At 43.7% G+C, this 14,421-nt stretch overlaps 1 protein-coding gene across 2 annotated transcripts in view; it reads right to left on the bottom strand.

The window, feature by feature from the left end:
- ephb2b (eph receptor B2b) overlaps nt 1-14,421 on the bottom strand; it is a 237,268-nt gene that overhangs the window by 88,085 nt on the left and 134,762 nt on the right. For both annotated transcript variants that reach the window (XM_084317592.1, XM_084317593.1), the window contains exon 3: nt 6,675-7,359. In XM_084317592.1, the coding sequence (XP_084173718.1) occupies nt 6,675-7,359 (685 nt within the window). The remainder of the gene's footprint in view (nt 1-6,674; nt 7,360-14,421) is intronic.

Genomic DNA, 14,421 nt, shown 5'->3' with positions numbered 1-14,421 from the left:
AGGTCACTCCACGTTCCTTCTGAACCCCCCCCCTCTCTCTCTCTCTCAGGTAACAGTGTAATGAAGTGATGTCTGTGGTGCACCAGGTCACTCCACGTTCCTTCTGAACCCCCCCCCCCCCCCCCCTCTCTCAGGTAACAGTGTAATGAAGTGATGTCTGTGGTGCACCAGGTCACTCCACGTTCCTTCTGAACCCCCCCCCCCCCCTCTCTCTCTCAGGTAACAGTGTAATGAAGTGATGTCTGTGGTGCACCAGGTCACTCCACGTTCCTTCTGAACCCCCCCCCCCTCTCTCTCTCTCTCAGGTAACAGTGTAATTAGTATGACTGTCAGAATGTCTCTTGTTTCACGTCATGGTTTCCGTGGCGTATCAGCGGGAGAGCGTGTGAGTCTGTAACAGTTCCCTTATTCTCTTCCTCACACACTCCCTCAACTGTCACGGCTGCGGTCGATGTTTGAGCATCCGCAGTTCTCCTCCCTAAGCCGAGCCGGATTTGGATCTTCCTCGGGGTCGTCCCTGAGATCCATCACGGATCGAAGCTTTGTTTAATAAATGTTGGCGAAGAGAGACATGTCTCTGAGCGCACATCGTTCAAACTCTCCCTCCTTCCATTTGACTACATAGCTCAGTCCAGGCAAGACAAGGCTGTGAGTACAGTATGTCTATGTTTACATTGTTTTACAACCCCCCCCCCCCCCCCCCCACACCCCAACACACGTAGTTAAAGAGCACCAACATGTGAATGAAGGTTTGTCTGTATCTGTATCTCAACCGCCTCATATTGTGAGCCACGCTCCCCACAGCCGAGACCCTTAAACCTGCAATAGCGTGGAGGTCAGATGATCAGATTACATTTAGAGAGAAAAAAGAAAACACACATGGGCCATTGTTAAACAAGAGAGTTTGCATTTCCACCCTGTGAATATGGCTTTGGTTGAGAGAGAGAGAGAGAGAGAGAGAGAGAGAGAGAGAGAGAGAGAGAGAGAGAGAGAGAGAGAGAGAGAGAGAGAGAGAGAGAGAGGGAGAGAGAGAGAGAGAGAGAACATGCTTTTCATTTGGAGCGGATGGCGAGGACGACAAACAGGACCCCAATGTGTGTCTCTGCGGTGCTCCATCTCTTGGGCTCTGAAGGGGAAACCAGATCTGTCTTTTCAGGGCCTTTCGCTGCTGAAAGACCCTGGTGTGGTTCATTTGCTCTCAGCACTTCTAGGAGAAACTTAATCTCGCCAGTAAGATGATCACAGAGGAGGAAAGCAATTTGAATTTTAACCCCCCCAACCCCCCCCCCCATTTCTATTGTCAATATTTTGACAGATTTCTTGTCAAAGTGTAATTATTTGTCAGGAGCCTTGCCAAGGATTTAATTGTTACATGTGTAATTACACGTTTTGTTGCAAAGACGCTGGAACAAAGTGCCAGTTGCATTATTAATATTACAGCAAGGCTGCAGTCTCTTTCATCTTGGCTGTTTAATGCCGTCTCTGATGCTCTATTAGCCTGCTAGGAAAGAGGATATCTTAGACTCCCTAAGAGGGCATCTCTCACAAATCAATTCATTACCCCAAACATCGGCGGGCGGGGGGAGCGCATCTTTCATAAATCAATTCATTACCCAAACGCTGGCAGTGGGAAGGCAGCGACTAACCACAGTCTCACACAGTGATATCAACTTTCAATGGTGGGGAGTATAACGCTCTGGTGGCAGCCCTCCATCAAAAGGAGCTTCCGAAACAATGGCCCACCCCAAAGTAGTAATGTCTTTCAACAGCTTTATTTAATTAATTAATGTATCTATTTATTTATCCCCACCAGCACTATGCCTACACACACCCCCCTCGCTTGTGCTGAGTCTCATAACTATTGTATGGAGCAATATAATCCATCTTCTTGCTAGCGTTCTGCTGCATTCTGCCACAGCTCCCACATAATACAATCTGCTCAAAGCGTTAATACTTCAGCGGTGAATACTGTGTGCATGTGTGTGTGTGTGTGTGTGTGTGTGTGTGTGTGTGTGTGTGTGTGTGTGTGTGTGTACGTGCGTGCGTGTGTGTGTGTGTGTGTGTGTGCGTGAGTATGAACCATTGTCTCAGTCGGACAACAGAGGCAAATTATGCTTTTCTTTAAGTGGTGAGGCCCCTGTGATTAAGTCTGACTCCTCCTCTGTTGGGAGAGATCCAACGGGGACCTGGGCCGCACCGGGAGGTGAAACAAACACACTCCACATGTGCCAGGCGGTGAAGCCACTCTCATGCTCGGCACGGTGATGATCTGCGCCGGCCGGCGCGCCTCCTCTGTATCATGCAGGACGTTTAATTGCATATTCCTGTTTAACACAAAAACAACCACAACTGAGGACCCCCCCCCCTCAATCCACCACACGCAGTGGATTACATGTAGGTCAAAATAACAAGCAGATTTGTGTCATTATGCTGGGGGATGGAATTAGAGCAGCTATATAGGTAGAGTCCAGTGGGGCCACCCCTCGCACGGCTCTTATTTGCCTGTATGCCTGAAAAGAAGAAAGGGAGGTGTCTTGTGAACAGGCCTGGCAGTGGCCATCGCTCGCGTCTCTGCTGCCGGGTACAGACACTGGGTGTTTGTGTGTGTGTTTGTGTGTGTATAATTACAGGCAGGCGCACAAGGGAGGCGGCGACACGAGCGATCTGAAAAGGCAGGTGGGTGGTTTGTTGTGGCTGGATCTGTGTGGGTCTCGTCTGCAGACCTATACGTGCCGTCACTCTGTTCCCTTTGATCAGTGTCTCTCGAGTGCATTGATTCCAATACCACCCGCCTGGCGAGCAGACGGGCGTGCCGGCTGCTATGCGAAGCGGTGAATCGATTTCCCCCACGTGAGAGGTTTTCATTAAAAACAAATGGAGGGGGTAAAAGGTAAAAGGTAGATTTAAAAAATACATTTAAAAAAAGGAATTGTAATCGACTGTGTGAGAACAGCTCTGGAATGTAAAAGATACTGCGTTAGGGCATGCGTCCACCTAGCTCACATTTCCAGCTGAAAAACGCTGGCAGTGCGCCGGTAGTTTTGGGATGAAGCGCATCTTGTAGCGAGATGACAGAGAGAAAGAAATCTAGCGACAGCCATCTTTTTATCGTATTTTACTGCCGCGGTTTTGCACATATAGCATATTTTAATACACTTTATTGTATATTAATTATATATAGTTATTGCCTGACACCACAGTTCTCCCTTTGCTTTTTATTTGCTTTTTATTAGTGTATGCGTGTAGTTATTAGTGTATTTGTGCCCTCATACTGCTCCTGTCTCTTGTGGGTAGACAGGCAGCGTGAATACTTTCGGCAGCCAACTTGCCCTTCCGCGTTGCTCTGATTGGCCGAGCGCGCGCATGCGCATGAGCCGCGACGCGCTCCTCAGCCAGAAGCAATACTAAGCTCCGCTTAACGCAATTTATACAAATGGAAGTATTGATTATGCCGTAACGAATCATTAAAAAAATATACCCTTAACTGGAATATGTTGTGCCTTTACACATATGTTGGATTATGTAATTGGTTTGTCATGACAAACCAATAAAAAATCGTGAATTAACCGGTGGCTACAACAACACACAGTAACTACATGCATCATTGTTTACAATGAACTGTGGGGCTAATCGAAAGGACTGGACACGGACGCGTTAAACAGCAATCAATTAATTTTATATAACAGTCCGGTTCTGTGTTTGTTTGTGTCTGTAGATTGTTGGTGAACAACTAACTTTAGGTTAGTTTAACGCGTCCGTGTCCAGTCCTTTCGATTAGCCCCACAGTTCATTGTAAACAATGATGCATGTAGTTACTATGTGTTGTTGTAGCCACCGGTTAATTCGCGATTTTTTATTGGTTTGTCATGACAAACCAATTACATAATCCAACACAGGATTTGTAATTAATTAATCTAATTAATCACATTTTAATCGCATATCCATTTTAGGCCTGATATTTTATATTCTATAATCATATTTCAAATTGCATGTCCGGATGGCAGAATTCAGTACTGTATCTACAAAACCTTCTGTTTAATCATCTTCCCTTTATTCATTTGCTTAGATTTGTCAGGTCTGGTCAATTTTAGCATGGTGTTATTCACAGTAAGAAAATAATTGAATTGATATTCTCATTTGGTTCATTACAATTTACTCAAGCCTAGTAACAGACAGTATTTCTGACACTGGGAATACATTCCCTGAGATCCATAGATTCAGATACCAAGAACATGCAAATTGCCATTTAAAATAAAAGTCTGTAAATGTTTATTCTACGTTTTAATGGAATGAATGAGATGAAAAAAATAATAATAATAATAATCTTTTATTTTTTATTTTATAAATACATTTTGAGTTAATTTTCATAACGCGATTAACTGACAGCCCTAGAAAAGATAAAAAACTGATTTAATAGGGCCCTAGTTAAGGTGAGTTAATAAATTCAACTTGAGTGCGCTTGCTCTGACACTGGTTGTAAATAGTTATGAGTGTTGTATGTGCCTCCCTGTAGCCTATTGTAAATAGTGTATGTGTGTTGTCACTACTGTATGTATAATTGTGTTGTAAATAAATATTTATTTACCTAATTTATGTGCAATGTTTCAGTGTAGAGAAATGCACCGATAAAACAACCGCCTTACTGCACGCGTCTATGACGACATTGTTGACACCAGGGCATGTGAGCGGCGTGGCGCGGGGAGCGGAGCGGGGAGCGGAGCGGGGAGCGGAGCGGGCGGTTTTGACGTGAGCGACAGAGTGGGTTTTAAAATGGGTCGGCGCTAGGGATGGGTACCTTTCACATTTGAACCGATACCGGTACCGGTACCTGTGAATCGATACCGGTACCCAACGGTACCTTTTTTCGGTACTTTAGTCTCAAGAAATTTTATTTACCTACCTCAGTCGCAAAAAAAATATCCAAACTTCAAATAACTACAATTTCGACAGTTTTCGGCTTGCCATTGCTCCGACTGCTTTGTTGTTGAATCAAGTCAAATCCTAGGTAAGCATATATTGTGCGTGTGAACGTTGACATGAAAAGAAAAAAAACTATTAAAAAAAAAAAAAAAATCCGGTTTCTCACTTGATTCGATACTCGGTAGTACCGACGTGTTTCGGTTCGGTACCTCAAAAGTACCGAATTCGGTACCCATCCCTAGTCGGCGTGACTTCCGGAGCGAGAGTTCACCTCCGCTCCAATCCGCTCCGGGCCGCTCACAGTGGTTTAACACTGATATAATATACATGTAGTACAATGCCAAAGCAACAGGTGGCGATGTACAAACATGAAGGCCATTTTCAACCAATGAGAAGGGTGAATCGTCACTCACATCCTGCTAAAGTATATTCCGCCAAAGTATATTCCGCCATTGTTGTTGTTGTTAGCTTACATGCTAACGTGAATGGCAGCGACCATAGCATTGTGGCTAGGCTAGCTACCATCGCTTAGTAGAGCTAGTTGAATGGATATTACGTTATTTAACATTGCAGAATGGGTACAATTACAATACGGCTCAATACAAATAATTGTTAAGGGGCCCAGGGGGTGTAGACTGTTGTAGTTTGGTCAAATCAAGCTAATTTACATCATGCTCCAAAAAAAATATTCTGCAGAGCGAGCTGTGGAGCGTTGTGGAGCGGGGAGCGCTTGATTCGTAAATGAAGGTGAGCGGGGCGGAGCGCTGAACGGCGTGGCGGCGGGATCAACATGAGCGATTAGCGGAGCGGAACAAGCCGTCTAGAGCGAAGAGCGGATTTCTCGTCCGCGCTGCTCCGCTCACATGCTCTGGTTGACACCACATATCCGTGACACGCACCCCGCGACAACACTAGCAGTTTCTGAAAAAAATCCTAGGGGAAACACTGAAGAGTTAATAGTTCTTCTGCCAGAGGAGGCCGACAACTCTTTATTGCCTTTTCCCCCTGCACCAGAATATCAAATGAGAAAAAAATCCATGGGTAAATGATTAAACATAATATATTCACACATCCTACACGTATTAACATTGTACCCCTTGAGGCAAAGTTGTGCTTTTAATAATAAATAATTATGTTTTAATGTTTTTTTCATTGAGAGAAAATGTTCATATTCCGTACATGGTGCAGGGTATGGAAAGTAATAAATAACGTTGTGAAGGACAGAGTTATGACAGAGCCCTGTGAATGGAGTCCAAACACCTGTGATCAGACACTCCCCCATACTTTTATGACAGCTCAGATGAAATGAACTAGACATGTTCAACAGTCACACCCGTCAAAGGAAAAGCAATATATTGTTCAGTTCAAACCCCAGTCAGACGTGCCACGTGAAATGATGTGTCCTTAGTGGAAAATATAAAAAAGAAGAAGAGAGATGGCCATTCATGTGGAAATGCGGTGATGGTTCCAAACCTATATAAATGTTGAATCTGTGTGCATCCCGTAATCGTGTTCAACATGCGCGCCATATATCAGCAGCTTCAGCTTATATTGTCAGTTCGCTGGGAATAAACCGATCCCTGCGTTGGCTTACGGTGGGGTGTGCACCGACAGGCATAAGTCTCCACATATGGATTGTGTGTTTTCCATGTTTGGATCTGTCCGTCGCGAGGGCCGAGCTGGCTGACTCACGGGGCTCAACAGAGTCAATGGAAACATAGGTGTGATAATTAAAAAAAAAGCACAGGTCTTACCTCTGCACACGGTGCCATTTTCCACAGCCTCGTTCCCAGCCTTGCACATGCACCGCCCGATGGGCACCATCCACTCTCCGTCCCCGTTGCAGTACAGCTTAATGGGCACGTCCACCTCCTCTGCGTTGGGTATGCACACGCCCCTCGCCGCCACCAGGGACGTGCTCTCCGCCCCGGACAGCGTCTCCTGGAACAGCGCCCCGTTGGTGATGATGCGGGGGCACTTCCTGTAGAAGACGCGCACGGCGATGAGCGACATGCAACCGCCATAGTCCTGGAAGGCCAGGTAGAAGCCGTTGCGCGACACAGGGCCGAAGCTCCGCACCTCCGTGTTGATCTTCATCACGCGGCCGCCCAGGTCCACCTGGGAGAAGCTCTCGTCGGCCGCGATGGTGTCCACCTTGATCCACGGGTTTTCCATCCAGGCCGGGGAGGTCCTGGTGGCGGTGTCCGAGTCTGATTCGTAATAATACAGGTTAAACGTCTCCTTGCAGGAGCCGGGGACATTGGGGATGCTACTGCAGTCCCTCACGGAGAACTTCATCTCCACGTGGATCCGCTGCGCACCGCGGCGCCGGATGTACTTGGTACGGACCCAGTTGTTCTGGTTGTTGTCGAACACGTTGCAGACCTGGTAGGTGCGGATGGTGTTCATGTTTTCATCATAGCCACTCACCTCTTCCCACTGTTGGCCAAGGACACAGAGGGAAATAATCAGTCAGGCAACGCAAGTCAATACAATAACATGACATCTCAGGCTATGATGCGTTTTACTACACATGCCATTTAAGGCGACCATGGTAACCACAGCCCCTGAATCAATGGCTATTCAATCTACCGCACCATGAATGGAACATGAATTTATGACTGAAATAGATTTGATTTGATTTGAAAGGAATAAAATATGTAAAACAATGCCATTACCCCTATATTTCCATTTCTTGTGAAATCGTAAACACAATGTTCTCTTAATATGTTATAGCCTAAAGATTTCGCCATAAAAGGCAATGAACCAAAATAAGAAGGTTTCGCTGAGCCTGACACTCTCAGGACAGCTTCGCTTGTATGATTAGAGGTGTCGTTAAGAAATAATGAACATGCTGAGTGCTGACATCACAATCCATGTTCTATTGTCTTCTTTCTTTCCATATTTTTCACATCTCAGTGACGCATACTGTCACGTTTGCAATATATATTGTGGCATGATGATGTATTTTCCTAGTCATCACAGTAGAGATATCTGCGGTTTGAGATTGCAGGCCAGTGTATGGTGAGGGTGGAATAAGCCCCCCCCCCCCCCCCCCGCCACACACACACACACACACTGCACACACATTGCACACACATGCACACACAGCCACAGCCACAGCGGTTGGCATTAGCAGGCATCACACATTGCACGTGGCCTGCACCGCCGCCGACCTGGATATTGTGGGAAGCCACTGCTTCCAGGATGCATGATTCATCCAGAGGAAAGTACAGGTATGAGGCGACGCTGTGATTTAGACATGTCCTCTCCTGTCCTCTGGCTTCAGACACAGCAGGAAGCTATGCTGTAATGCCTTTCATAGAAACAGGAGGAGTGACATTAAACCAGGGGGGAGCGAGGCTTTTATGAGACAGTGTGTCCCGCTTGTTGTCCCCCCTCTAAAGATACATCCGTAGCCTCATTTGCATTTGCACCTTACCTTAACGTTTGGTACCTCATTTTCTGCATTGTACCTCACTGTTTACTCACTGTACTTAGATTGCATCTAGGTTGTACTTTAGATTGTATAATGTATTGTATATTGTATATATGTATATTGTATATTCCTCTTTACTTACTTTTTTACTTACTTTTTTTTTTACTGTATGAAACACACTCTCAGGGGCTCATACAGAACCAAGCATTTCACCGTAAAGTATGTGTATTTTATTGTGACAATTAACACATTGGACACCAGACCCGACATATTTCGGGGTTAACTCGCCATCGCTTGAGCACCAAACCCGAGAAAAGTCGGGTTTTCATTATTTCTTTTATTCGCTATTCCCATTCATAATTCATCCATCCAGCCTGATGTTATCATTGGGAATGGCTCTGAGATCGCAAACGTCCAATACCGCCGCCTAACGCCTTGCGGCCGCTATTGCACTCCATTTGAAACGATGTGGCTTGTTGTCTGGGCCGAGCTGCGGCGTGCAGGCGGGGTCTAAATACTCCGGCAAGACAAGCGGTTATAGGGATGGCATCGACGAGGGTCACCCCCCCCCCCCCCATTCTTGTTCAATGCTGGATAACGTTGGAAACAAGATCACGATCAGTATTTGGAATGGCGATCAGATAATTGGATTATTCTTTTTGCAGTACATCATAGATAAGGTAAGGACTATATGTTATCAATCTTGCGTTGATCCGATAATTATTTCCCCGCGATCGGAGCGTGTGTCTGTAATGTACTGTGTAGCGTATTCCGTTGGTGGCGATCGAAGCATAGAGAAACGACCTCCCCCCCACCCTTTCATGCATGCATGATGAACCATAATACCGATAATCTAGCGTTGATTTCAGAGTGATTATTGATCCAGGCGATGAATGGCACGATTTATAATGAAATGCAGTAAAACTCTGTGGCAGCATTTCCTGGGATTACACAGAATCACTCTAAAACTATAATCATATTCACCACGGTATAAAACGGAAATGTATGGATGAAAAAATTATCTGTTTTTTGCATGTTGACCGGAAGAAACTCACTGACAATCAACTATGTTATTAGATCCATAGCTATAATATTTAATATAGTTTTAGCACCGCAAACACCGGCATTTATCCCCATTGAACAAAGCGCTGGCACACAACAGCCATACGCCCACAGTGACCTCTGGCGCTGAACCTGTTAATAAACAAACTTGAAACTTGAGCATATGCATATGTAATTGGTTAATTACGTTAACTGTTACGGTGAAAGCTGCTATGGGGTTGGATTTCCCGTAATCGAAGTCATGCTCCAATAAAATTGCCATAATGATATTACGCTATTACGGTAATCACATAAAGAAAGAAATCAAAGAACAAATGTTAGTCCCTAGTCTTTCATTTTCCCCTTTAAAAATCCACATCATGTACACAGTATTATTTGAACAAAGGCTCCAGCTGAAACCTCAGTAGTTTTCCTACTTGGCTTGAGATCAAACTGGTAACCTCGGATTCTAACCACAGAGTTGAGTCATGACCTTGACCTCAGTGTTTTAGCAGGAAAAACCCTGTTCTTAACCCCCAGGGACACTTCGCACCAGCCGCACCTCGTACAACTCATAACCTCTCTCTCTCTCTCTCTCTCTCTCTCTCTCTCTCTCTCTCTCTCTCTCTCTCTCTCCTCTCTCCCTCCCCCCCTCCCCCCTTCACTCTTCACTTCACAGCTGACACAATTTCCCAGATTAGTGAGTTCCCACTTAGTGAGTCTTCTGACAAGAGTTCTGACGGGGTTTGGGAGAGGAAAGTCACCCCCGCTTGTTACAGACCGGCGTTCTATCAAACATTCTCCGACTAATTAGAACAGCTTTTGTTCTTAATTCCCATGTCCCAATTAATTACTGCTAGTTATTCACAGGGGTTGGCTTTTTATTCACCCGCACACACCCACCCGTCCCACTTCCAAAGCCAATCCAAATCCCCCCGCCTGGTACCACAGAGAGGAGACAGTGATCCACATACAACCCCAATTTGCACATATTTTATGAAAAACCATTGAAATTAAACCAGAGGTGACTTTACACAAAATAACAACAACAACAATAATACCGTAAGACCTCCTTTCACTGAATCTCAGGGACTTTAAAACAGACATAATGAGTAAAATAATTGCATCGTGAAGAATAGCATTTTAATGTATAATAATGTATAACCGTTGGTATCCCTTGGTTTATACATATGTAAATAAGGACATTTAAATTCAAAATTAGATTACATTACAGATCATTTCAGAGCTGTGTGTTTGATGCACATTGTTGTGTTGCATGGACGTGTGACCCCACAACATAGCATTAAGACTAGTCTTTTTCTCTAGCTGGCAGCGGTAAGGAATGCCCATCACAATGAAGTTGATACACAATGAAGCTGAAAATCATTTTCATTCATATTTCCACAACCAATCAACAATAAAAATAAATAAATAAAAATGAACTGTAAATAGCTGCATTATACACATTATTACAAACTGATAGCTAAAATGTTACCAAATGGTTCTTAGAATTATAGTATATTATGTTGCTTCCCAGGTTCAGGTGCATGCGACAGGTAACTAGGTGTAGGAGTCAACACAGTGTGGACAAGACCAAATTATCCAATCTAATACTGAATGTTAATATACAACATACGGTAAACTGTTCATCCACATTAAACTATTCTAAAATCGGTAAGCTATACTACTGGAAATTCTATCAGTAAAGAAATAATTTAACAGTAACTCTGTGTGGTTGCGAATAAGCCTCGACTAAATGCTGAAGAAAAGGTCAAGTGCGTAGCTGAATGCCTGAATGTCCACCACATACCTTCAAGTCTTACCAAGTTCTAAGCTCATACACAGAACCCCCTTTATTCATGACTTTGGGATCCGTTAGAGGATCCAAGAGGGTACAAGGGGGTTGCAAGATGAGTTTGGGGGGGTCGCAAAAAGATATACAAATACATCATTGTGTTTCTAATCTATGGATTAATGCACTTTACTTGTGAAATAATTAACATTTGAAGTCTAAACAACCTCCTATGATCATTAATCAAGTGAAATAGCCTGAAACAGGGAGATAAAAAGCATGACTTTTTCCTCATCATTCTGTAAATGCCTGCCTGCCTCCCGAACGACGTCCCTCAGTTTTTTTTACAAAAAAAAAATTTTAAAGTTGAGAACCATCACAGAGCCTCTCTCTAGTAAGCATATGTTGGGTATCATTGGAAATATAAACTTCTTATCCTTCATCAAAGCATTGCTTATATTTCTGTTACAGGAGAACAGATGTTGCAGGAGCTCTTAGAAATGTCTCTCCACCTGTTATCTCTCAAAACGTAGGCTCCCAAGAGTCTGTCTGGCCTAACTCTAAAAGAGCCTGTCATTGTCTCTGGCTGCTACATAATGTCCTTTGCCCGCCTTCAAAGCCTTTAAACTCACATCCAGGTCAGCATATTATTATTATTATCACATATTATTCAACATACTATGAGCATGTTTCCTTAGGTGTGACATTTCTTGCAGGATGCATTATCGAAGCAATATACTTTAAAATATGTACTTTTGGTGATTATGTAACCAATACAAGCCTATGTCACTAATACAACCCAAAATCACCCCATCCATAACATTTATTTCTTATCTTTAACCTAAAACTGTGTGTGCAGTGGGTTCAGAGCCAACTCTTGCATCACAAATTGCAACAGATAATAATAATAATAATAATTATTATTATTATTATTATTATTATTATTATTATTATAATTAGTAGTATAATTATGGTTGTTATTGTTATTCATATTGTTATTATTATTTATTATTATTATTGTTATTATTATAATTATTACTAGCAGTTGTAGTCGTATTGATTGATTGTTGTTAGTGTTGTTGTTGTTGTTGTTGTTGTTGTTGTTGTTGTTGTTGTTGTTGTTGTTGTTGTTGTTGTTGTTGTTATTAGTTCTTAAATAAATTGTTAATAATTCTTAGTCATTCTAATCACAGAGATTGCATCTGTAAAATTCCACAGTCTGTGCATTGCCAGACCGGCATGTCGAGTGCCCTTGACGGAGCAGCGGAGAGACATTCTTGAAGGATAAACCTGCTGGTTGGCCCACTTGTGTCTGACAGTGCCAGTCGTCCAGGGTCATGAGCAGCCGTTGACCTTTGCCACCTCCTGCTTGAAGAGTGACGCTCTGTACCAGGGGAGGCTGTGCGGCAATTTAACATGAGGGGACAGAGTGTGACGTCCTCTTGTTCCGAGCCCGGAGCGCTGCACCGTCCGACTTAAATGAAGTGACTATGAAGAGAGGCAGGGGTGTGCTGCTAATGAGAGACAGGGGGGGAGGCACGAGGGAGGGTGCTGGTGGTGTGGGGGCAGGGTTCAGGTCAGGCTAAAATAGACCCCAAACAAACTGTGTTGTGATGGAGGGGCCCTTTTTGTCCTGTTCATGGCTTTCATCAGAGCCAGTGGAGGGAAGCAAATGGGGCCTAGCGATCAAGCATAGAGTGTGAAATGAGAAGAAACATCTTAATTTTCACAGCCCAACACCAATCCCCCCCCTCCAGGTTTTCTGGTGAGAGTACAGATGGTCATGTGTGTTTCAAGGTGGATGGAGAAGGTGGAGGTGAGAGTGGTGGTGGGGGTGGTGGTGGTGGTGGTGGGGGTCATGACGGGTTGGGTAGTAGGGGATGGTGAGGGGTGTTCTGTTGGAAATAAATCCTCCAAAGCTGTTGCTATCCTGAGATGGTTTTCCCCGTGCTACAAGGAAGGAACGTTGCTTATCTGAGACTATGAAAGACGCAGGTCGGCAGAAAGAATCCACAGCAGCCACGAGGCTCACTGTGTACAGCCGTGCATGACTAACTGCAAAATGAGATGTAGCAGGGAATAAACAATAACAGTCCCAGGACTCAAATGATGTAATTTATTTGGCAATACAAAAATAACCGAAGGCACAATTCAATGAATAGTTAGGACATATTGGGAGATGAGGAGGTCTTCAATATATACATAATATATATTAAGACATAATACGGTAATCCTACAAGGTAAAGAATAAGCGAAGGACTTCTTTCACAGTATGCTGAACTCAGACAGAGACAACAAGTGAGTGCCTGGCTGCCTGCTATCAAAACGGGCGACGCCAGTTGAGGGGGTGGGTGGCATTCAGACACACACACAAAAGAGACACTTCCAATAAGCTGTCATCAGGCTGACGATGGCACCGAAGAATAAATATGTCACAAGATGGGCGCCAAAGAGTCCATGGTCACAGTTCAGTTAATTCCCAGTATATCTCAAATAAAGACAAACATAGGCATCATAAAACCCCTGTGCATACACTAGGGCAGGAGTTCCCAATACATTTTCTGCCCGGTCCACTTTCTAGGATTCCTTTTTTTGGACATGTCTGCTAACCAAACACATTGCTCTTTTGTTTATAAATCCTGTTTTTTTTCTTTGTTATTTTTTTAATTTTTTCCTTTAAGGATTTTTTTTTTTTTTTTGTTAAGATTGTTTGGTCTGACGGATCAAGACACTGTGAGTTGTTTGAAGAAATAAGAAAAATAACATGTCCAAGAAATAAACTTTTTCATTCATTCATTCACTTTCTAGGATTCAAATGACTTGGCAGGTCTACCCCCTCACCCCTTCCTCATTCAAAATGCAGACATAGGCTATGTGAGAAGAACATAATTAATTTTGAACAGCTTGTCATTTCAGTTGCATGAAATGCAAGTACAAATGTAACATTCAATAACCATTTTATTTTTTTTTGTTACATGAATTTGCGCAATTACTGTATAGCCTACTGCTGGAAACACTTTAACACTTGCCTAGACTTTCATGAAATAAATTTTTTTATTGTCCATTCTCGGCTTCCGTAGTTAAGCATTACATCACGCGCAGGAGTGGTTTGTGAACAATAAACCATGCCTAGGGGTGGTCGTTAGGCCCCCCTAGGCATGGTTTATTGTTCACAAATCACGACTGCAAGTGGTGTAATGCTTTTATACAACTGCCACATTCATCCAAC

The sequence above is a fragment of the Notolepis coatsorum genome (assembly GCF_963971535.1).
Source record: "Notolepis coatsorum genome assembly, chromosome: 6".
NCBI classification, from domain to species: Eukaryota; Metazoa; Chordata; class Actinopteri; order Aulopiformes; family Paralepididae; genus Notolepis; species Notolepis coatsorum.
Note: the sequence above shows the minus strand (reverse complement) of the source record. Positions and strands in the feature narration are given on the sequence as shown.